Genomic DNA, 26,730 nt, shown 5'->3' with positions numbered 1-26,730 from the left:
CGGTGGCAATATCAAGTGACCAAAGGAGATACACATCCAAATGAGACCAAAAAACCACTCACTTCAGAAAACAGTTTATTAAAGGTCAAATCAGATTTACAGAAATATAAAACAGGGGCTAGAGGTGCAGAGGCTTCAGAAACTATACATACAACAGGAAGTAAATTACCTACCTGGAGTTCTCACAGCAGTTTTTCTTTATTTTGTACAGAGCCTAATCTATTTTTAAAGAATCCTAGGGAAAGTCTCAGCAGTCTTAATTTCTCATCATTTAGCAGCTAAAGGAAATGTCCATATTACAGAAAGAAAGAGGGGTGGACTAAGTGACAATAGGTAGTGAAGAGAAAATATAAGGGTGATAAGCTCTGCTTCTCTGTGCCAGCACTTTAAATTTTGTGTGTGTGCACGCACACTGTTGGGGGGAGTGAGGGGAGGGGGAAGAGGGGAGATCATCATGCAAAATGACTGTCTTGGAGCCAAGAGTTGAAAAAAGGGAAATTCTGGTTCTCTAAAAAGTTGGACAACTGTTATCTATACTAGTTCTATATTACTGAAACTTTCCTTTTTAAAACTAGGCAAATTTTATTAAGAATCTGGAAAGTCTGGTGGGTACTCCTAGCCAGGTACTGCATATAAATATCACACCCAAATTGAAGAGTACAGGCTCTGCAATCAGCCTGCCTGGGTTCAAATACTGGTCCTACATGACAGTTGTGCAAACTTCGGTAAGTTAACTTTTCTGCCTTAATGACTTAGAAAATGGGCTTTAAAAATAGCACCTATCGGGCTTCCCCGGTGGCACAGTGGTTCAGAGTCCGCCTGCCGATGCAGGGGACACGGGCTCGTGCCCCGGTCCGGGAAGATCCCACATGCCGCGGAGCGGCTGGGCCCGTGAGCCATGGCCGCTGAGCCTGCGCGTCCGGAGCCTGTGCTCCGCAACGGGAGAGGCCACAACAGTGTGAGGCCCACGTACCGCAAAAAACAAAACAAAAAACAAAAAAAAAAACCAATAGCACCTATCTCATAGGATAGTTACAGGGATAGGGATTAAAAATATATATATATATATATATATAGCCTAGAACAGTACCTAGAACATAGGAAGTATTTAGTAAATGTCTCTCACACACATGCAGTGCTGGATCTTTCAAATACAATTTGTCATATATCAGATTAACATGCTAGCTACAGTGGATTGTTGACTGGGAAATGGAATTAGCCTCGTTTTATTTGATTCTGATTCCCTAAACTAGAATTCAATCTGTATCAATAAAAATGAATTTCTTGAGGACATGAACTGTGTGCTAGTCCATCTTTTTATTCCAGGGCCTGGCACAATGCCTATAGGGATTTAATAAATTTGGAACAATTTAATCCTAGTAATTTAAAAATTATCTATAAACCCATATAGGTGGATGTTAACAGAGATCTATACAACTCCATAATTTTACTCTTATTTGACTACATATAATACAAATGTAGTTCTGGTAGGAACTTTGAAGCATTTAAAAAGTTTTTCTAAACGGTAAGGGGTAAAATTAAAACTCAACTACAAATAATTTTTTGAGAGGATTTGAGCACAAAACAACAAAAACTGGCACTCTGTACACTTCAACGCAAGATCCAGCTTAACTGCTGAGAAGTAGAGGAAAAGCTTCGTGTTGGTTGGAACAACTCCACCTTCTCCACAATTACTGAGAACCATACCAAAATGGGGACAAGACTTTTGAAGCTCAGAATAAAGCAGCTGTCCAGTTTTACTAATACAGAACTGGTTTTAAAATACCTAATAAAGTCTTTCTTCAAAACAGACATCTCACTTACCTTTTCAGTATATTTCCTAAAAACATTAAAGACAGATGTAAGGCTTAGTTGGTAATTTTCATGAACTCAGTTCTTTTCCTCTGACTGTAGTGGAGCTGACGTGACAAAGCAGGTTTGGGAATGCTAGAAATGAATTCCTACTTCCCCTTGCATTCTTCAGGTTCATTTTCCCCCAAATTTCTGCAATGGTTGGCTTCCATTTCAGCATCAGTCACGAAATCTTGAAGGTTAGACACAGTAAACAGGGAAGGACATAAAATTAAGTGATACGGGCGTAGCTTTGAGTCTCACAACTTTAATAGGGATGAGTCATACCTTAAAGTATGTGAAAATGAATTACATACTCTGTTCCTTTATGAAATTCAGCTCTTAGTCAAGCTAAAGTTACTAGTTTGGTATAGCCTAAAATTTTTGTTTGTTCCTTTAATAAATGTTGAGTGAAAAAAGATGTAATTCCCACGAAGACCAAGACAAACGGTGATCAATTTAAGTATGAGTCTGCACCACTGGTTTGTTTTGCACTATAAATGTGTAAAGGAAAAACATGCCTAAGAAAGGGAATGAAAAATACTGGCAAACTGTTCTGATTTTCTAATTTGCCAGTCAAATTTGAAATGAGTATTTTACTTACGTTATCACTTAAGTCAGAAAAAAAAAAGTGAACCATACCTGATTATCATTAGTACAAGTTTTAAATTAAGACTTATTCCATTCAATTGCTTTCATAGGAAATTAGCACTGAAATTAACTTAGTAAGAGAGGAGAAAAAATATTGAATAATTCATGTGGAATTACCAAGAAATGTCTTTATGCTTTGCAAAATCATAAACTGAAAACCAAAACATTCTACACTTCAAGTAGTTAGCAAACAAAACTATTTTTCTTTCCTTCCTATAAATCATTAAATATGTTTGCTGTACTCACACACTGAAACCTCAATTCCCTTTGACAGCCAAAAGTGACAGAATTAGGTCACTACTTTGGGAATATAAATGAGAGTAGCTAGATTAGGGGAACTCAGGCTCACAAACTTGCTTTTTAGGGGAATGGAAGAGAAAGCCATCGGTATGCCATTAGTTTGAGCATTCCGACCATGTATCAGGCAGTTATCCTCGTTGAATGGCTCTGGATTCCAAATGACACATTCTTCCTCAACGTACTCACTCCATCACTGGCTGAGCAGTCCACGCTGGAGACCATTTAAAAACATGCTGTTTGTAATAACCATTATCTATCTTAGCAGCTAGAAAGGTAGAACAAAAGTTAGCATATAAAACTATCTTTAGGGACTAGGGCAGAATACTAATTCATGAATGATAAATATAATGACCAGAGTAATTTCTCAAAAAGTATAATGAACACATCTGGTACTAAGGAGTTGGCTTTGTTTTTAAGAAACAAAAAAATTTCAAAATGTCTTTTATTCAAAGTATGGTCCAAGTACCCTCTTTCCTCCCCGCAACTTCTATTTTTGAAGTGGCATTCCAGAAGTGTAAGAAATATAAAATATCATGGTTAGGTGTTCGCTAAACAGGAAGGCGAGCCAGTGAATTTATTTATACTGCCCAATTAAATAATAAACATTGGAATCAATATGCCTTCCATCCCAGAAAAGTTCATGGATGAAAATCAGACACAGCAACAACTGCTTCTGATGCCAGATTCTAATTGCAAAGGGCAAGAGGGACTCATGTTACCTACTCTTAACTTTACAAAGAAAAAGCAAAATTCAGTTTAAAAAAGAAAAGGCTTTGATATAAAGCAGAAACTAACACACCATTGTAAAGCAATTATACTCCAATAAAGATGTTAAAAAAAAAAGAAATGACCATTTAGAATGATCTGAAAAAAGCTGAGGAATTTTCATAAAGCAGAGTTTGAGAACAAGCTGTGTGAAGGCTAGGCTCAATGCTTCTTAGTTTGCAGTTAAATAGTATTCAAAGGGAAGACAAAATGTACATATAAGTTTCTTTTCAAAGTAGGACACTGCTCAAAGCTAAGCAATGGGGCAGAGCACTTGTGTTAAAGTGGTATCTGGAAATTAGGCAAAAATAAAATACGGTTTGTTGCACGGTTGAGATGCATCCTGGATCAGATTTGTTAAACTAAGAGCCACGAGTTGGCAAGAGCAGACCTCTGCTCTTAAAGACATCCTAGTTTGTAGTATTTTGTTCTTGTTAACAGTCAACAATTAAGTTTCAGGGTTTGTATTTTGAAGCTGGTTATTCTGACATCTATACTACAAAACACTTCTGTTTATATTTCAAGTCCCCTAATATAATCTAATATACTTAACCACAGCTTCACTGACATCACAACTGCTCCACTGATATCACAACAGCTCCACTGACATCACAACTGCTCCTACAGACTTAAGAGGGGAGGGGTGGGGGGGAAACTGAGAAATGTAATCATTATACCTGTTTCATTATACCAGTTGAAGAAAATAAAGCTCAAGATATGGAGAATTAATTATTTTTTATTTCTCTTTATGCCTGGTTTATAAGAAGTTGACCACTGGACCTAAGAAAAAGCGGAGGTCCTAGCACCAAGTTTTCATCACTCATTTGAAGTAAACACCTTTCTTTCACTTAGAAAGGTGCTTATAATCTCTCACTTCAAAGTTAAATTACCTGGAGCTATGCATATTTGTGTTCTTCTGTAATAGTGTAAATAATCAAGAACCACATGAGTCATACCCTAGTGATAACAGCCATATTTTTTTGGCCTACAACAAATGCAACTACACTTTTAAGTGTTTACATGCTTCTTTAAAATACTAATTTCGAACATATAAAATGAGTAACATTCTTGTTTCATTTAAACCCAATATTCAGTATCCCTGACTGAGGGGGGCTCAATAACTGGTCTTTCAGAAACAGTACACTTGATTCATATATATTTTAAGTATAGTTGCTAGCTTGGTCCCAACACTTCCACTTGGTTCTCAACTCAAGGACAAAGCCAAAAGCAAAACTGAACCTGTAGACTAGGCCTTGTTAACACTGAGCCAAGATGGCCACCAACTTTAAAGAGGCAATCTCTCCCAATTTGGGGATGCTCTGTACATAACTATAAACAAAGGGTCAAGTGTCAATTATGCCCACGAAATGGAGATTTCTGTAGCCTCAGCTCCTGAAAATTCATTTTAAAAGATAACAAGGCGTTACGATTATTTTAGTTGTGAAATGTGAAATATCAAGAGAACAAGAAACCAGAAAAAGAAGTCTTGAGCATAATTTCAACTTTTTTTCTACATAAAATTTCCTGATAATCAAAAGCCATCAAAGTGCCTTTCAAGAAGCCTTATCCTATCCTGGTTGATGACAGGATCAGTTGGCTGATGATGGTGAAGGTGATCACATTCATGAATATTTATAGATTTTTCCTCTGGAGATGCTGTTGCTCTTGGACTGAATGCCATCAGAGCCATTGCTACCTGGATACAGAGCATCTGCTGTAGATCTGTGTCTCCAGCCTGGCTTCCCATTTTTCCCAAAGTGCACACTTAAGGAATGAAACACTCATTTCATGTTAGTTATAAGTAAACCACATAGGAAGCAAATCAAATTACTTAATATTTATGTCATCTACTCCCTTCCTAATGCTGACCCCACTACTCCATTTCCTGCAACCTCTTCTCTATTTCCTTTTTTTTTTTTAAAAGAAAAACATTTTCCCCGTGTAATTCTATTCTCCCAACATATGTGGGCTTTGCCCACCCCCCTTTCTTTGAAAAAGACATTGAGCTAAGCTCTTGGAAATTTCAGGGAAAAAAATCAGTGTTAAAACTACAGGCAGAGTAAAGAGTAAATACTACTTTTCATGTAAATTATTAACAACGGTCAAATTAAAAAGGTGGCAGTTAATCTGATTAGCACCCTCTCCCCTTTCTTCTTGCCTCTGGTTCCAAGAGTGAGCCTTAGAAATCATGGTCACTGACAGACTGTCAAGGACAAAGTGAATGTAAGTATGGAGACTCTGACTCCACCTTCCTCTTAGGCAGAGATGTGGAGTGACTGGAGCTGCTGCAAGGTTCATGAGACAAAGGTTATAAACTTCTAACTCAAACTACAAAGAATAAGAAATCCTAAATGTGTCACTATCTTTTAATCATTGGCCAATCAGTTATTACACTGTCCCCCTTTCATGAAAATACTAACATGGGCACTCTATTACCATCATACACAACTCCAATAATCAAGCCCTTATTTTCCTATCTAAATTAAACTTTCAGGTCACTTTTTAAAAAATGCTAAAGCAAAGAAGAAAATTAGAAAATCTGTATTTGAATGAACTTTGCCAGTGACTGTGATGTAACCTGGAGTGTCACTTTTAAAAATAAATGGACATAATATTTCTAAGTGTCAACAGCCACACTTGTATTAAGTTTCTCCGTGCTTTATGAAATGGGTCAATTTCTAAAAAATCCCATGAATAAACATAAAATTTTGGGGAATTCCCTGGCGGTCCAGTGGTTAGGACTCCCTGCTTTCACTGCCAAGGGCCTGGGTTCAATCCCTGTTCAGGCGAACTAGGATCCCACAAGCCACGTGGCATGGCCAAAAATAAACAAACAAACGTAAAATTTTTATATACCAGATAAATTTCCCACTTACAACAAATTCCAAAGATGCTTTACAACATTTATTTCTGATTGCTATCAACCAGCACCTTCTCCTTCCATCCACTATTTTTTTCCCCCAAGTAAATTCTCCAACAAACTAATGGTTCTACCCGATACCTTGGGTGAAATTCCCAATTTGATCTTGCTAAATTAGGTTACTATAAATAAGACGGAAAATGTGGAATTTTAAAAAATGTATTATTGGGAGTTCCCTGGTAGCCTAGTGGTTAAGATTCTGGGCTTTCACTGCCGTGGCCCATGTTCAGTCTCTGGTCGGGGAACTGAGATCCCTCAAGCCGTGCGGCCAAAAAAAAAAAAAAAGTATTCTTTTTCTATAGCTTTTTAAAAGACTGCCATCAGAGCCTTTTTCTCAGAGATTTGATTATAAAGACAAAGAAGAAAAAGAGAGAATGTGTATTATCCATACGTAGAAACTCATGTTCTCACTGACTTTGCGGAAGAACCTAGTCCTTTTCATTCACTGTGAAGTTCTACTTCAAGTAAATGGAGTTTAAGCAAACTTCAAGTAACTCCAAGTAAAAAAATAACTGCAGACATTTAGTTTTCAAAGAACACTTGTTTGACAGAAAAATGTGTTAAAATTTTTGGTGTCACTAAATGAAAAATTTTAAATGTGTAGCATACCTTGTTTCTAAATTAAAATAAAGGATGTTTTAAAACAACTTTATGAGTAGATAAATGAATATGACACTTCCAAGGTTTTTTGCTCTTCTACAACTTCTAGTCATAGAAAAGAACTTGCAGGGTTCACTTTGGCACACCTGGCTCAGCTATGTGAGAGGTATGATATGGGGTTTATATCCACTGAGGCTTCTGGGGAAGAAAGCATTTCGGACAGAGCAGCAGTAAGGCCTGATTCCGATAAATCTAAAATGTTAGTTTTAGATTAGTATTTGCTATTCACTTTACAATTAAGTAACTCAAGTACTGTATAAAATTTCACACAGAAGGGAAATAAATTTCTAAGTACTTCCTAATATAACATGAGACCACCTTTTTTGACCTGAAGGATTGAGAACTGATATATGTTTATAAAAATAAAAGAGAATCAAAATACCCGTAATCGTTTTGGCAGAACCTATACCACTTAAATTGTTATGTAAATATTTTTCAGATTGAACACAAGTATGCAACTAAAGGAAAAAGACTTCATAACCCTAATGTAGAAAATGTTCCATATTATACTTTTTACCTATGTCCTTCTTCAAGTCTGAGGGCGCCAATACATGCTAGTGAAAAAAAAGATCAAAATTAGCATTAGTGTAAGGATTTTCAGTCAATACTACAAACAGAATCACCAGGAGAAAAAAGTCAGAATAAAGAAAACTCAATTATGTGACTTAATGAGAAACTCTTGAGACATACAAAATCAAACTGTATTACTTACCAAACCTCTACACCATCTCCTGATAAATATCCAGGGAAAAAATGTGGGAGATCTAAAATGTATCATAAACATGCAGAGAAAACACTTTAATAGCTCTCCCCCTAAACAACATAGTTCAAAATGAAAAATTTCAAGACAAGACATAGGTCAATGAAGTATAATTATTTTTAAGTCTTTTATAAAATTTCTAAACTTATGAATAAACTTCCAGTTTACTGCTCCTGATGATGCTGAATAGTTTGAAAAGGGAGGGAAAAACAAGTAAAACTTAAATGTGGGGGGGGGGAAATTTACACAGAACATGGGGGTAGAGTTAAGTGCAGAGAGGAAAGGAAGAGAGAAAACACCAAAGTTAAAAATAAAATAAAAACCTTTCTCTACAACATGATGGAGCTCTATTTTCTTTTTTTCTTCTAGTTTATTGAGACGCAGGGCTCTATTTCTGATCAGTTATTTAGTATTTGAATCATGGCTCTACTACAAACATTCCTGCCTCTCAATGTCCTCGTCTGTAAAAGTGAAGCTGTGAAGAGAACACCTGAAAAGCACTTTGAACAGTACGTGACACATAGTAAGCACTTAACAAATGCTAGCCATCAGCATTAAACAGAGCACAGATTCACCTAAATTTTATTCCCTTATCAACTATTATTTTTATTTTTCCAAGGGCAAAAGCAGGGATCTCCCCGATGGGCTCCCTTAATGGCTGGAATTTGAGTCCAGGTCTTGCCAATGTATCTCATGATACTTAACTTTCAGAACAGCTTCAGGCAAATTCTTTCAAACGTTCTTTACATAGAAATAGCTGATCCAAATACGAGGTAACACTCTTCTTGCCTGGCATCAATTATTATTATTGATAGTAGGAGATGGAAGGCAGTATGCCCTTATATATATATATATAGTGTTATATGTATGTTAAATGTGGTGAATTAAATGTTCAAGTTTGCTGTGAGGATAATCAAAGTGGTCAGACTCTATTGCAAGTATAAAACCAACTTAACCTCTTTTATCCCTTTCCCCTACAAAACTAAAGCTTTTGTGTATATATATATATAAAGAAGCAAACATATATCAATCACAAAATGTAGAAAAGAAAATATTCTATGAGGCTAAGAGCAGGGCAATAGAAGAAGCATACAATAGCAAATTAAATTTTACAAATTTAAACCTTATATTCTAGAATAAACCTTTTGTTTTTAGCTTGTAATTCAAAACTCCCCACAATAAATCTAACCTAAGAAACTGCTTTGTCTCTAGCTCTAAAAAGCAAAATATATTTCCAGAGAAAGATAAAAGTGAAAGTTTTTAGTTCTAATACTTGCTTTATTACAAACTAGCTGTACAACCCTGGCCATGTCATTCAATCCCTCTGGGCCTGTTTTCCCACTGGAAATAGGGATACTAGTGCCTAACACGGGAGTTACTGTGAATACTATAGATAACATAAAGCGCCTAGCTGCATGTGACTGGCACACATTAGGAACTCAATGAATGTGAGCTATTGCTTGACTACTGTGAGAAGGGTTGGATATCACGTCAAAAATATCAAGAAGCCTTTCTTTTTGTGCTTTAATTTCCCCAGGAAGAGACAGCTAGAGCATCGAACATAGGAAGCAGGTCTAACAGGCTTCGTCTAAGGGAGTCTATCACCATGATTAAAGTACAGATTTAAACAGTCTCACTCACAGTATGGATGACTACCGCAATATGGACGTGTACTGCAATAATATAACAGAACCTTTGCTTTCAGAAAATACAACAGCATGTGAAATTCTATGTACCCACCTATGTAATTTTTAGGCCAGGAATGGCCAACTAGGCCTTTTTTCTGTTTGGTCTGTGTACTTTTTTTTTTTTGTGGTACGTGGGCCTCTCACTGCTGTGGCCTCTCCCGTTGCGGAGAGCAGGCTCTGGACACGCAGGCTCAGCGGCCATGGCTCACGGGCCCAGCTGCTCCACGGCATGTGGGATCTTCCCGGACCGGGGCACAAACCGTGTCCCCTGCATCGGCAGGCGGACTCTCAACCACTGCGCCACCAGGGAAGCCCTGGTCTCTGTACTTTTAAGAAGTGTAATTCTGAAAACTGTAAAGCAAAAGATTGCTCTTTAACTGTCAAGAGAATTTTAAGTTCTCTGTGAGTCACTAGGTTCATCCTCAAAACCTGATGCAAACTCTCATATCCATAATGACTAAATCTAACCCTTCTGCATTTTCTACTTAGATTTTGTTACCCACTGCATCTAGATAAGTTTCAGTACAATTTTGTTGTCAAATTGCCACTTAAGTGATTCCAACAGCTCCCGGAAGTGGGCCACTGGTTGGAGTCTAGAAATCATTTTGTATATAGTAATTCTCATAGTACAACCATATATTCCTGTTATTTCATGAATGATATCACATTCCAATCCATGTCTCTTTAGAAAACGGAATAATCGCCAAAGTAATTGCTAGGAAGTAATGAGTTAAAGCAAGGTGGACAAAGGCAGTCTAACTTCCCTAAGGTTAACAGTAAAGGTTTAACTAGAATGTCAGAATGGGAAAGGAATAAAAGGTTGGAAAGGAAAGATACCTGGGAAGTATATAAAAGGTCTCAAATTTCAAGAATTCAGATCTGACACCATGATGTGATGGGAATATTGGTATTTGTGTGACAATTATTACGGCAACTGTATAGAACAAACAGAATAGTGAGAGACATCAGGTAGGAAAATTAGGAGAAGAGTTGTAATAATTTAGAAATTGACTTGTAAGACACACAGCAATGCCTCCTAACCTGTAAGTCTTAGATTTGGGGGTACATCAAGCCAACTTAATGTGAATTTTCTCCCTTAATAGAACATTAGCTCCATAATGGGAGAAGACTGCCTTATACCCACAGTGTATTTTCAGACCCTAGTACATTATTTAGCATAAAAGTGGCTCTCTAAAAGTACAGTCTACATCTGAATGTAAATGTTGTTGTAATTAATAAAATAATTCACTTAAAAAGTATTGCTGAATTCCTAGAATCTTTTAATACAAAATTTCCAATCAACAGAAGTAGTGAAGTACAACTGTTAGTTCTTTTTTCAGCCGCATCGTGTGGAGTGCGGCATGTGAGATCTTAGTTTCCCAACCAGGGATCCAACCCGCACCCCCTGCATTGGAAGCGTGGAGTCTTAACCACTGGACAGCCAGGGAAGTCCCACAACTGTCAGTTCTTACGGTTGGTCTGATATTTTTTCCTACACTGGTTCCAAGTCATTTTCCTGCAAGGTTAAGAACGCCCACCCTAGGATAGTAGATTAACTAGAGAAAGTAAGGAAAAGACGTTGTAGAAGAATCAGTATGACTTAGCAGAAAATCCAACAGGAGAATTGTTAAGATCGCAACCCACAGGATCAAAATGTGCTCCCAAAACACATAATTCTTTCATGGCTATGTCTGTGAGGTTTTGTTCCCTTTGCCACATGCTGCTCCTTGTATCCCCAGTGCCAGGAACACATGTACTCACTAAACGTTTGTTAAATGACTGGTAACTATTTTTCCACATTATCAAGTCTCATGTGATCTGGAGGTACATATGAGATTAGAGACTGAAAAATTCAGTAGCCTTAATAGTGGCTGAAGTCCCTAAAGAGGGACAAAAGATACAGGAAGAGGGCATTACAAGGGACAAGGAAATACACATATTGTGGACCACAGCCAGCAAAAGCCAGAAAAGCTTTGAAGGTTTACTCAATTGTGTCAAAAATAACAAGACGATCAAGGATAATGACTGGGAAAAAGGGCAACTGAAATGGCCTGAAGATCACTGCTGTCATTAGCAATGCTGCCTTTAACTGAGCAGCAATTAAAATGATCTGTAATTATGAATCTCCTAGACAGGACACAGCTGGATGGAACCTCAGAGCAACCCAGGGCACCTTGGTTTGTCAGATACCTATTTGGAATTCTGAACCTGGTCTTGGTGCTAAGTATAACTAGAGCCAGCCTGACTTTGATTAATACCTTCCAGGTCACAAGTCCCAACTCTGATATTGCGAAACTGTTTATTCACCAGCCACATATACATATATGTATATACATATCAGTTACTATCTGAGAACTGATTTTCCTGAAGTTCACAGGCAATCAGGATGCCATTCAACTTTGCTTATGCATACTACATATAGGCTTCTTTCTCCAGGAATCAAAGTGAGTGGAAAACAATAAGGCAATAAGTTCTGGTTCTGCTCTATCTTTAGTCTATGACCTTAGCCTAGGCAAACCATGAGTTAAACAATAATGCCCTACTTCTAAAACACACACAAACAAACAGAAAGATAACAATTGCAGGTAATCAGAAAGATGTTAAAAAAAAAAAAAGATAATCAACACTACACAAAGCCGGGTTATATATGCACCCATACTTCATGACCTTCCAGCAGCCACTTCAAAGACAAGAAAGAAAGCCAGGGAACATACAAAACAGGGCAGCTAAGAAGTGTTTACAAAAATAAAGTAGCTTTTACCTTCAAAGAGTAAGAACTCCAATCTGGAAAGAAAATTAAGATGATAAAATTGAATTCCATGTAAAATCATAGTGGTTGCAGATAAGATACCACAGTCTGGCTCCATTTCATTCAAAGTAATTTAAAACAAATCCTGAAACACTAACTAGGAAATGTTTTAAAATTGGTAAAAAGAAATCTCAAATCACAAGATGATTAGTAAACTTGTGACAAAAGCCACAAATACAAAAAAAATTTTAAAAAGAGAGTAGTTAACCATAAATAGGTTTAAGAAGGTTCAATTAATGAAGGCTACACTGATAGCAATATTTATTTACAAAACGGAAGCTTCTCAGCTATTCAGAGGCTATCATTAGTCTTACCATCACAACACAAAATAATTCTTATGCTGTCATTTCTATGAAACTAGTCTTTGGCCCCACCTACAGTTCTGAGCTGGGGAAACTAATAGTCTAACCAACTAGTTAGTAATACCCCAGTTATTCAATATTTCAAAGAAGCCTAATGACATTTACCAGATAAGACTGCACACAGCAAGTAAAACCCAGAAGGCAGTACAGAGTGGTGGTTAAAATGTGAGCTCTGGTATCAGACCAACCAGGGTCAATTCAGGATTGGCCACTTCTATTCAGGAGGACCTTGGACCAAAATGTCTCTGTCTCAGTTTTCACATTTACACTTTCTTAAGACAATGACAGCCCATTGGAAGCATTCAGTATTAGTTCTTCTGCCAAGTTTGTTTTTGACTGAAATTATAACCACTTCAACGTGTTAACCTCAGTTCTCTCTTACTGACTAAAAGTTCTGGCTAGCAATTATAGGTCTTAGAACTTCTTAAAAGAGAAAATGTTCATAGGTGAAAAACAGAAATAACAGTGTGTATTATTAGACACTAGCCAGTTTTGTTACGACATCATGGAGTTTGAAACAGCTTGACCTCATGAGGGGCCTTATGAATTACAGGGAATGGAGAAAAAAAATATTTTTAGTAAATCTACTCCACTGGAACAAAGCAACATCTGTATGTCTGTTTACCTTCAGGGAGGTAAGAAATATTTCAAAGAACTGCCCATTATTTCAACCCTGACCAGGGATTTCTCACTTAAAGGCTCAGTTTTCAGTAAGGGAAAAACATATACAAATATAAGGAAACCTACCTTCACATTTGTTCTTTCAAATTCATATGGTCACTCCATCTTTACATTTTAAAATTTGAACTGTACAGTGAAAATTCCTAAAATCAAGTTACTTTGATCATATCCAGTGGATACTAAACAATTTTAGTTTAAAAATTCATGATATATACATTTTACAAGCTCTTCTCTCTAGGAGTAATCCAAATCATACACATTATTCATGTATTCCAATTATAAGCTGAATATTTTATTATGAGCACAGAATCCCTTTCAAATTTCCAATGGTGTTTTTTCTGGAAGATTTGGTTTGATGATCCCTACTATTTATAAATCTATTACTGCCTCCTGGAATCTTTTCTAAATTCTTTGAGGATAATGATGACTTACTATTTGTATTTCTAACTCCTGAAATGTAAAACACTCAATGATTGTAAAATGAAGGACAACGTATCAATTATCAACATTAGGTACAGACTAGACTTATTAACCTTTTCAATAAATAACTGACTTTTAGTTGATTATCTAGATTTGGTTGATAATGTACAAGATGAATCTATTTGATTATATCCCTTCCTACACATTAACAGGTTGATCAAGATGTTACTGTACTTTCTGAAAAGAAAAAGAAAAGTTAATTACTGTTATAATACTTCTCAAGGACAAAAGCCAGTATGGGGAACTTTTGGTAGTTCTTACTGTCATACTGAAAGCCCACACTATGGAGAAAGCAGCTGTATATTCTGCAATCTTGTTAAGGTGAAAAACATGTTACATTAATAAAAATAAGAGTAAAGTTAATAATTTTCAACACCACATGTAATGATGAAGCCTCAATTTGACTTTGCTATTTATTACAACTATTTAAACATTTTTCCCAAATATTTATTGGTAAGCAAGATCACATAAATTATATGCTGAGAATTCATGTCAGTGTTCAGCTGCTGGAATACAGTTAGTCAAACTTCTTTCTTCAAGACTACTATACTATACATCTATAGACTTAAATATTCTGCCCCAGACAGAATCTTTGGGTAAATTTTAAGAAGCACTTATCATTGCTTTGACCTACTTTGCAGATTTAAATATAAAGGAACACTAAAGCTGATATAAAAATATTACTTTTAAAACAGCAATGATAGTGACTTTTCAGAAAATATTGGCCAGATCCTTTATTAATGTAATATTTCAAATCATTAATAATCTCCTTCTGGGAAACATTTAGTCTACACCAAACAAAACTAATCATGTGAAAATTCCGTTAAGGAGAGAGCTAGTTTTCTTAGAGCCAGATCAACTGATCAGTTATAAACTCAAAGAAAAGACTTAAGTTCAGGTATCATAAATAAAAAGTCTTCAGCTAATCCCTTATAGCATCACATTACCATCATGGTGACTTAAATTCAGGACTGCTGAGTACTGGGAATCCCTGAATCTATTCTGAAATACCCAATTATTTTAAGCAATGGACCAAATTACATAGAATTCTAGAAGCAAGACATTACAGTCCTTAAGAATTAATAGGCTTTTAACAAAAATATTGATATCTGGTTACCTATATACCATTTTTATATAGCTCAGATTTTCACGAAATAGAACAGCAGAGAAAACCCTGAATAATCTAAAGCCATAATTTTTTTTATTAAAAAAATTTTTTTTACAGACCACCTTTCTTTCTGCATCAGGGAAGGAAAATAGGTTCTCTACATGACCAATTTTACGGCTGACTATACTGGCTCCTTTTATGTGTTAATTCTGTATCTTGTGCACGCGCGCGCGCACACACACACTGAGGTTTCGTTTAAGTGAAGGCCTTTAACAAACTTTTCTACCATGTCCTTGAAAAATGTAGAACTGAAACCAAATGTTAGATAGATGATGGGGATGGCTTAATACAACATTTTAAAAAATACTTAGGACTTCCCTGCTGGAGCAGTGGTTAAGAATACGCCTGCCAATGCAGGGGACATGGGTTCAAGCCCTGGTCCGGGAAGATCCCACATGCCGCCGGAGCAACTACGCCCGTGTGCCACAACTACTGAGCCTGTGCTCCAGAGCCCACGAGCCACAACTACTGAGCCCCTGAGCCACAACTACTGAAGCCTGCGCCTAGAACCCGTGCTCTGCAACAAGAGAGCCACCACAATGAGAAGCCCACGCACCACAACGAAGAGTAGCCCCCGCTCGCCGCAACTAGAGAAAAAAAGCCCACATGCACAGCAACGAAGACACAACACAGCCAAAAATTTTTTTAAATTAAAAGAATTCAATTAAAAAAACCCAATACTTTAAACGCTAGTATAGACCAAACTCAGGGATGAAGATTAATTTGGATTTTGTGAATAAAATAAGTGAAATTTTAAAATTTTAAGTAAAAAAAAATTTTTTTTAAGTCAATCAGAAAGTGGCATTCCCTTTCCAAATCAACTGTAAGTTTGCTTAGTTAAAAATGGCTTTTCTGGAGACCAAAATCCAATATATTTTGGCCTTAACTTTTATAAATGAATAACGGAAGAAAAACAAAACAAATGGCAACTATCATCACCACACACACACACACACACACACACACATTCCCTTTAGCAATCCATTTTAATCTAGGACTTTACAGTTGACCCTTGAACGACACAGGTTTGAACTGTATTGGTCCACTTATATGTGAATTTTTTTCAATAGTAAATACTATATAGTACTATATGATCTGTGGTCGGTTGAATCCGAGAACGTGGAACGGCATACACAGAGGAACCGTGCATAAGGAGGGCCAACTGTAAGCTATATGTGAATTTTCCACTACAAGGAGGGCTGGTCCCTGTAAACCCTGTATTGTTCAAGGATCAAAGCTACTCTAAATTCAAATTAGTTTGGCTTTATTTTAGGCATAAGTTAAAGTAAACATAAAATTAAACATTTAAGTCTAACCTGACTCATTAGGCCTATTCCTAACCTAGTAGTTATGAGTGTATACTCAGGCAGAACAGGGTTTGAATCCTGGCTTCGCCACTTTATAGAACCACTAGCTATGCAAAAAATATTACTTAAATCTCAATCTCTGAGTTCCTCATATTTAAAGTAGGGACAATACCACCTACCTTAAAGGGCTGTTGATTACATGATACACAAAATATAAAGTGATTCCTTTAGCACAGTGCCTGGTAACACAATACTCACACAATAGTTAGTATTATTAACCTACCATTAAAAAAAAATGCTTGGCATAAGGAAACAGCAGAATATTTCTTTTCCATACTTCATCTATAATATTTTTTTATTTTTCAAAATAAAGTTTTAGAGTTGAAAGTAAGATATTTTATCAGTTCCCAGGGACTACATCCTAGTCCCTCTTTATATAAAAATGGATACCGTTTTTGGTATGGATACCTGCCATTTCTATTCTTTACATTTCCCATCTGTTGACCTTAATCCATATAAATTATTTTTAAAGTCATCTTTAATGATTTTCTTCCTTAATCTGCTTTAATTTTTCACCACCAAAGGCTTACTTTGACCTGATTAATGAATGTTAACTTTTTTTTTTAAGTCAGAGATTTCAAGAAAAATAATACCACATGGCTATTTTTTTTGTTACCTATTAGCCTTCCCTTTCCGAGCTGTCAGAAGTTATTTTTATCTTCTATGACTTTCTGTATCTGTTTTCTGATGTAATTCCTAAATAAACATGCCATGACACTTCCTCAGCCACCCAGTCTTTTTTGCTTTTTCCTTCTTATCTTCCATCAGTTCCCTAAAACTATTAATGCCTAATTTTCAAAACTCATTTCATTTTCTTGCAGATTATGCTCTTAACCTTTCCTTGGGATCTAAACACAATAAACATTTGTGGTGGTCATTACTAAAGTTTTTAATCTCCAACTAGATCCACCTAGACCAACCATCCTACAAACCACTGTGAACATCTGTTGTTGGTATCTTTTCTGCTAAGGTCTACTCTCTAAAAACCCCCCAAATGTGATATAATCTATGACCATGCTATTTATTCAAAGTGTAATTAGGGACATTGACATCACCTACGAGCACGTTAGAAGTCAAGATTCTTGCTCCATCTCAAGTTATTGAATCAGAATCTGCATTTTCAAAAAATCCCCAGGGATTCCCATCCACATTAAAGTTTGAGAAACACTGTTGAATGGTGAACTGTGACCTAAACAGTTTAACTAAAAAGTTAAAATAATCACCAGAAGTTCTTGCAAAATTATTTTGATAAATGCAACAAACGGTCTCATTTATCTTTTTCCCACCTTTGAAAAGTCAAATAAAAATGACATTACAACTAACAAGCATACTTACATTACTCTTCAGGATTTAAAAAGACATTTCAGTAACAGTATTTATTGTTGGTTATATTGAAATAGATCAAATTGTTTTCCACACCAACTCTACATAGATGATACTTAAATATTATTGATCTAATAAGGTTATACTTCTTAACAGGAAGCATGGAAAGAAAGTTTCAATATGATAAGCCAATGCTAAACATGTACCATCTAACCAAAATATTTAGTTATACCTAGCTTGCCAGAAGTATGCCCAAGTCGTTCTGACCAAAGCAATTGAGGTACTTGAACAATAATGAAATATATAAACACATACCATTATAATCAATGGGTTCAAATAAAAACAAGATTTGTCTTGATGATATTTTTCACTTTTTTTCCCATAAAATTTTAAAATAGTGATTTAGCTGATAAACAGTAATGGCCTTTTCAAATATGTTAACCTCTGCTTAATCTACTTAAAAACGTAGGCAACTGAAATTTGCAGATTTAAAGGATTCCTGGTGGAAGCTTGAAATTAACACCCCGAGAACCACCTGTATAGATGTCTCTGTCTCCAGATTCTATTAAAAAGTGCTCAATATAGTACATGAGATCTCTAATTATGCAATATTTTCGTATTTAAGGAAATATCTTCCCCTTTACATGTTTGAAAACTGAGGCTGAGCTCCTTTTTCACCAATGTTACTACACTTAACAATATTGGTCCTCACCTTTAATCCTGTGGGAAAAAACTTTTAAGTGACCAAACCTCACATTATTTTAAAAGGCATGACTAAGTTGTACAATTTTATGACTAATTTAACCTCCTGTCCTCTTAATAAATGGACAGCTAGGCCTAAAATCACCCTTAGGGAATTTTAAGTAAATAGGTGAATAAAACACTACTCTTGCTTATTAGTTTTTTGAGGAAATGTCTATACATGATTGTGATTTCAGTCACAGATTTCAAGTCTAAATAAACAGAAATGTGATTTCTTTCATAGCAACAGGAAGATATTCCCCTATGTGAATAAAATATACTCCGTAGGGAAAATACTTAATAAAATCTTATTTCTAAAAATAAATAAATTTAGGGCTTTAGGTAGAGCCAAAAGATACCAATAGAGCCTAAGCCTAAAATGATCATCAAAAATCAACCTCCTTCTATTTTTGGAAAACATACACCATAAAGCAGTGAGCTGCACCACCCCTGCCCCAATCCGCCCTGATCCCCAGCTCTGCCAACTCCTAAGGTGTCCAAGTTTAGATATTTTTGCTGTCAGAACATTCCTTACTGTCTCAGTGAGTGACCTCTTGATTTGGGAGAAAAGGAAAATAAAAACAGTAAACTCTTTCTGGAAAATACTGACCAAAGAATTTTGTCTACTCTTTCTTAAACAATAGGGTACACTTTTTCTTCCCCATAGCTCACATTTTCTTAACAGTCTTCATTTAAAGGAGACAAGGCAGAATGTATTACTACTCCTTCTGAATGGTTTCTTACTCGATTTATTTACAAATCATGAGGTCACTTTCCTCCTAAATCCTTATTGTTATTAATGGTACAGTATTCAGAGGAATGAGCACAGTACTTCCAGTAAATTTCCATTCTGAGTTGCAGAGCTTCTACCTTTTTGACTGGTAAGGAACTAAGTACACCTTCAAGGAAAAGAAGTCACAAGAAATACTACTAGATTAGGGGTATCTTTAAGACAATGGGATCAGTATGAAACAGAGAGCCTTCTATATGGTATTTCTTACACACTGGAGATATTTCCCAGTGATGCACCTAAATCCTCCAACATAGCCTTTCTCAAGTATTCCCTCACTTCTCCTTCACTTGCTGAAATGTCATGTCAAGGGGTCAAGGACATTGGGAGAATAAAATGCCTACTTATAAAAGCACTGTACAAGTGTTTCCCTTTGCCCAACTCTATGTTTTCTAGGATCATTTCCAATGTGGATATGCCACAATCTCACCAGAGAAGCTTTATAAGTAGCCTATTATGCCAAAGACAACAATCCCATCTGACACCTGTAGACCCAGTTCTAACCCCAGTAAAGCTACTTCCTGATACTCTAATAAACCCACTAGAGTTCATTCGGTACTTTTATTTTCACTATCCCACTCCTTCACTACCTTCACTTGAACAGGTGCCCAATATCTAGTACTAAATTTGAGGAACAGAACTCCATTTGACTACAAAAGTCTCAATTATAGTACTATTGAATCTTTTTTGCACAGTTGAACCCATCACACCCCACCCAAAATCACCAACACAACACTTTGAACATGTTAGATTTTATTAAAAATATTTAACATTGTACAAATATTCCAACACAGTTATGGTACCTGAACACTGTACCAAAAGCATTAATTTTTATTAAACTGCTGATTAAATGGTCTTGCAAATGTTCCTATTTTAATATTCTCATGTTACTGTATGCGTATCAGCAATGTAATGTTTGCAGGAGCTTTCAGCTCAGTTATAGAAATAGCCTTATAACAGTACTAGACATCACAATAAGACTCATTAAAGTACAATTCTATCTGTGTTACTCAACAGGCTAGAGAAGTCCCCTTTGTCCAACCATCATAAATGAGACATCAAGATACGCAATGTTCATGGGATCCTGACGAAGTTACTACAGAAAATGAAAGCCCTTTTTTATATTTGAGGAATTCAAGTTTTCCCCCATAATGCTTCCTTCTTTTTTGGTCCCATGAAATGTATTTTATTGTTAGCGTATAAAAGCCAGCAAGTTTGCACTGCATTTTCCTTAAGTTATATGAACCCCTCAGCACTACTTGAGTGATCCTATTGCTAATTATAAAACTTCCCTAGGATAACACGGTATTAAGTGCAATCTAAAAGTTCGACACCCCAATCATTTCTATCACTGATACGTGCATAAAATGTGTCAGAAGAGAAACAAGTACTTTAACACAATGATACAATCACTGCAGTTCTTATAGTATAATTTCATTGTAGTAATATACAGCTACTCTATAGCAAGCTTACAGATAAAGGTTTACATTCATGACACTGACTAGCCCATTAATACCTAGGAGATTCTCCCTAGACTGATAACGCCCAACCAACAAAGAAGGCATAAGAATATTGAGGAGGTTCTAGGCATGAAAATTCATAATTACTTTTAACCAGTGCTTATGTTATACTACAATTACTTTTTATGTGGTAGTCAGAAATGCCTAATTATTACATTTAATTTCCTCAATTTATACTTTATCATCATAGAATCTCCTGAGTATGAGATTTTGCTCTTCAGTAATGACCTAAAAATCTACTCTAATTCTATCAATATCTACTAATCCCATCAGCTGTCTGGGTTTCAGAGGAAACACAAGTTGATAGATTTGTGTTACTGCTATATTCAAGGTCCTAATATTTCAGTTATGTAATTTCCTCTTGACCTAAAGTCATCATATCAAATGTACTTTTAAACTGAGCCCACTCTTGTTTGTCAAATTGCTAAAACTTTTAAGTTTCATTTTATAACGTTAGTATCTCTTTTGGAGGACTTTAAAAAATAATTTATCCTAGTGTTTAAACCTTCCATTCTATTAACACCTTCCTATTTTTTAAATTTTTTTTTGCGGTATGCGGGCCTCTCACTGCCGTGGCCTCTCCCGTTGCGGAGCACAGGCTCCAGACGTGCAGGCCCAGCGGCCATGGCTCACGGGCCCAGCCGCTCCGTGGCACATGGGATTCTTCCAGACCGGGGCACGAACCCGCGTCCCCTGCATCAGCAGGCGGACTCTCAACCACTGCACCACCAGGGAAGCCCCACCTTCCTATTTTTTTTTTACTAACATTCATGTGCAATAAATATTTTTAAAGATGCATTATAAGCTCATCTACCCCATAAAAATGTAAATATAAGGAAAATATTAGAGGGATTGAAATCACATAAAATAAAGTTACTGTTTCTCCAAGAGATTTAGAGTCTATCTTGACCACTTAAAATATACCCTGAATATTTCATTACTTCATACTTGCAGGCCTTTCCGCTAATATACGAATTTGAGAATAAAGAGTATGAAGTACTTATTATATGTTCCTATTAAGAACCGTATTGCCTAATATTAAAGTCTTATTTTTCTACAAGGCTGACATAAATGCCCACTTACAGAATATGGGCATTCTCCCAAACTTAATGACCCACTACTGACAAAAAAAAAAAAAATAGGAAAAAAAAAGTTCTTACCAATAATTCCACTGGTTATCGTCCCCAGCGAACCCCACCTAGCAAGTCGACATCATGACATGTCAGGTCAGGGCAGCCTCAACCTCGCTTCCCTGATAGTCAGGTGATAAAAGGAAGGAGTTAAAACAGGAAAAGTACACTTGCAGATTTCTGGATAACATCTGAAAATGATTAAAAAACAGAAACAAAACAAAAAACCCAGAGCTTCTGGTAACCTCTAAATAAAAAGTATATGTATATATATTTAAAAGGAAAAAAAACTTTCCTAGAAAGATTAATAATGATCACTTCCAATTAAATATTTATATTAAATTACTGACCAATACATTAAATATGCAATATTTTTAAAGTTTAGTGTTTGCATTTCAAAAATAAAAACTAATCAACAAACTTCTAATGCAAAAGTAAACATGCCTTGTCAATGGATTTGTCATTCTGGATTCTCTAGTCAGTCACCCAATCCACTGTCTTAGAACAACTAAGTTAACAGAAGCTCCCATTCTCAGAGAAACATAAACACACTTATAAATCCAGTGCACCCTTTCTATAAGGCTTTTTCTTAGCTGCTCACTTAAGTGGCTTCACATAATAAAGAACAACAATAACAATTCTTCTATATACTTTGGTTGGTTTTAAGAATACTGGATAGTTCAATATAATAAACTTCTCTTTGGAAAAATCAAAATGGTAAATTTTAACATCTTCAGAAGTCTTTTTAATTGACAAGTGATAGCCTTATAGCAAGTATTTACTGGAAGGGTTTGGTTTTACAAATAATACACAATTAATAAAACGTAGGTATGATTATCCAAATGGGCAGGAGGCAAATGATGCAATGAGTTTCAAGAATATTATATGGCTTTATGCTAGGAATGGAATTTTACGTCCCTTCTCTTCTGGAATTTAATATATATAATTTATTTCGATGCATGCTGACCTTTTTAAAAAGAGGGTTCAACTCCTAAATCACATTTCAAAGTCAAATGAGAGAAAAATTATCTACTAACAGAAAGCATTGGGCTTTCTTATGCAGAATAACCCCAGTAACTAGAATAACTGAAAAACAATTATGCTGAACTCTTTTGTTTAAAAAAACTACCTACAGAACCATAGTAACTCAATTTCCACATCAATTGATCAAATAAACTTGGAATTATTAAAAATCTGGCTACTTATTAGAACTTTTTTGCTTTTAAAAAATTAAAACACCATCATATAAATACATACATTTAAGCAACTGCTATAAATGAGTGATCAAATAAAAATTAGTATTTCATTATGGGGAGGGGGCATATATACGTCAATCTCAGGAGGGTACCTACAAAGAAGAGGTCATCCTCAATATAAAGTAAAAATCTTTCCCAACACAAACGTTACTGTAGCAGGCTCAGAAATAAAACCAAATGAATTAGGTTGGGGAACAAAAAAGACGGCAGGAGAGTCGGAAATCAGATTTCCCAGAACTCATAATTTGTGCCTATTTAAGAAAAAACGTCATGCAAATCTAGAATAAAAATCTCCTCAACTGACATTTTTCAGGTTTGTATATTATTTAGATTGTTAAATTTACTTCTGTGAAAATTTAAGCTCTGAAGCTATTTTCTCGGAATAGCTTATAAGAAGACATCAACAAGGAAAAAGCTCTAGAGTGAGATTTAATGCTTATAAAGTTTTGTCCGTCTGTTAAAAAACCTATAAGGCAATATTAGAGGGACACCTCTATAGATATATTTTTAATTGGTGAGAGCGAAATATAATTTGTAATTAAAGGATTTTGACATGGAACCTAGGTTTGATTCTTATGTTCTTACTAGGGTTTATATTTTAGGATGGGCGGGGGAAGCACATAAATTACTTTTTCAGAATCACTTCTATTCCCATTCCTAATTTTGTTCCTAAGAACTTTGTTGCTGGTAACATCTAAGTTGTAAGAAATACAAACAATTCAAATTTTATTTCTAGATCCTCTCTTCTTTCCAAGAAAAATCAAGGTTGTACTTAAGTCTAATTTAGATTTATAGTTATAGCTTCAAATTGTATTTTCGAAGTTTAAAGGCAGAATTTAAAGAATGTTTGGTGTCTTTACTTGCATACATGGGCATGAGAAAAACAACCAGATCTAAGCTTCATCAAATAGATACCCATGTTAACTTGACACTATTATACACAGCAATTATATATAATTCCTTTATTAGCTTCCAAAACATAAAAGGAATATGAACAAGGTCTGTTAACTTACTGTACTATGTAATAAGTGTACTTTTAAAGAGAAATCAGATATATTGACTTTCATCAGCAAATATTCATTTTCCTCCTCAAAGTCAAAAAAGAAGCCATGAAACCCAAAATATGATCTACCTGAGCTCACAAGGAATTAAGTGGCTTATAATTTTGAAATCTAATACTCCACTCCTGTCATAAAAGACACCAAACAAGAACAAAACACAAAATAAAGGTGTGCCCATTTTAATTATTCTCCAATGGCTTATTTTTATAATTTAAAAACATTTTAGATTCACCTAAGAATAGAATAGAAGGGAAAATTTTATTGGTAATTTGAAAGTGATAGAGTTTTCTGCACTGTTAGGGTCAGATTCTTTTGTTCCTTTTATTCTCAAGCAAAAAAAAGTAGTTACAATAAATCAGAATTTCTCAAGGAAATGGAAATAGATGCTATGACTTGGCCAACAAAACTTTAGCCATTCGAGTAGTAAAAAAAATTAAAATAAGAGGTATTAACAGAAAGTCAGAAGTAGGACTACTGGATATTTTTAAGCCTCTCTTAATAAGGCATGAGTGTTTCTCAGAGTAAATTTACATAGCAATAGGAAATTATATTCCTAAACCAGTAACTGAAGTGGTAGTCACAATCATGTATACTAAAAGTTTACATGAAGTTTAGTCCGCAGAGCAATTGACGCCACAGTACTAACATTTTTTCCTGTTATGTACATTCACTCCAGCAAATAAGGTCTTCAGACAACAAATTATCCTTTATAGAAAGAATGTGGGTCAAAATAAATTGCAGTCTGCTTCCCCAACCCCATTTTATTTAACGCAAATTATCCAATGCCTGCAAGAATGTTCAAAAGCCTTTGAACCTGTTTTTAATAAAAATAAAGGATAAAATTGCCAAATTAGGAAAGACTATGAGAGAACATCAATCAGTGCAGTGCTATTTGGAATAAATACTAGAATTTAGTCTAATTCTCAGTCTGATATCCACGATACGTACTGGAATAGACAAATTTTGCATGAATTTGATCACTCACATAGGCAGTTATAGTTGGAAAACAATATTCCTTGCAAGGATTACGAATAAAATAATGTTTTAGGACACAATTGAATTTGAAATAGGTAATGTTTTGAATAGATTTTTGAGTTTTATTGAAATCTTACATGAACAAGAAATTGGAAATACAATCACATCAAAGAACAAATTGTCACGGCTTTGACGTTTAAGCCAAACAAATTTTGTAGGGCAGATTTCAAAAAGGTGTGAAGTTATAACAATTTAAAAACACAGTTGACCTACTTCTAGGAATGCAAAACATACAATCATAGGTTATTTTCAATACAAGAAAACTTAAATTTGTTTGCTTTAATTTCTTAAAACTACTAAGACAAAGCACTAGCTTGTATTTTTATTTACAGCATACTCCATACTGCTAGGTAATCTATCCCAAATCCAAAAAATGAAGCTGTCCAAAACCAAAGGTTCTGCAAAATCATGATTTAACAGTGTGCTCAGCTTGTTTTGAAGCTAAAATGAAGCCTGAAAGGGTAAAAGCATTGTAACTCCCAGAATAAGGGAACTCTGCAAGCCCAATAATGTCCAAGAGCATTTATGAAAAGAGGAAAAAATAAAAAGACTTGAGTATATACACAATAGTGATTTCTTCAGCCCAATACAAATGGCAGCAAATTGCTACTTAAAGATGAAACAGATAAGCCAATTTTTTTTTTGAAGGATGTAGATCTAGAGCCAATCGTATCTTGCCAGTATCATTTTCAAGCCCTCACTTGTCTATTTCCACTGTTGCCCATAAGTATCCTGATAAAATTCCTGGTTGTCATTATTGTAACCATAGTTACCAGAATAGTCACCACCTTGCTGAAGCGGCTGTTGAGCGATGGGCTGGGAACCCCAGTTCTGTTGGTTGTTGGTCTGACGGCGCTTGGAATCAGGTTGGTTGTACCCATCTGCCTTTCTCTTGCCTCCTACATTGCCCCCACGGTTGCCCCGAGATCCACGGGAACCACGGCCTCTCTGCTGTTGTGCAGGACCCCCTCTGCCACCCCTAGAGCCTCTTGGTGGTCCCAAAGGTGCCCCCCTTTGTGAATAGCCAGCTCTACCTCTTGGAGGTGGTGCTCCCCGCCCCCTTGGTGGTGGTGGAGCACCTCGCCCTCCCCTTCCTCCTCCTCTTCCTCTTACTGCATAGCCATCATCATAGCCGTAGTAGGGATCTTCATAGCCTCCACGATAGTCATGATAATCATAACCATAGTAATCATCATAGTAATCTTCATAGCCATAGTAATCTGGAGGGTAGCCATATCCACCTCTCCCCCCACCACGACCCCGACCTCTAATTGGAGGTGGCATACGAGGAGGAGGGTGATAGTAATAATCTTCATACCTAGCAATGGAGGGAAGGGAGAAAAGAAAAAACAAATTAGTTTGCTTCAAGACTCTTCCTGACTTTTTAAATTACCTGATCTCTGTTATCAAGT

At 35.8% G+C, this 26,730-nt stretch overlaps 1 protein-coding gene across 3 annotated transcripts in view; it reads right to left on the bottom strand.

The window, feature by feature from the left end:
- Nucleotides 1-58: 58 nt before the first annotated feature.
- Nucleotides 59-26,730, bottom strand: part of HNRNPR (heterogeneous nuclear ribonucleoprotein R) — a 60,227-nt gene continuing 33,555 nt past the window's right edge. For all 3 annotated transcript variants that reach the window (XM_022551814.2, XM_022551812.3, XM_022551811.2), the window contains one exon: nt 59-26,636. In XM_022551814.2, the coding sequence (XP_022407522.1) occupies nt 26,024-26,636 (613 nt within the window). In that variant the 3' untranslated portion in view covers nt 59-26,023. The remainder of the gene's footprint in view (nt 26,637-26,730) is intronic.

The sequence above is a fragment of the Delphinapterus leucas genome, chromosome 1, assembly GCF_059928025.1.
Source record: "Delphinapterus leucas isolate spDelLeu-1000000601 "Yukka" chromosome 1, BTC_Dleu_Yukka2, whole genome shotgun sequence".
Classification (NCBI taxonomy): Eukaryota; Metazoa; Chordata; class Mammalia; order Artiodactyla; family Monodontidae; genus Delphinapterus; species Delphinapterus leucas.
The sequence above is the reverse complement of the archived record's forward strand: the minus strand, read 5'-3'. Positions and strand labels throughout refer to the sequence as shown.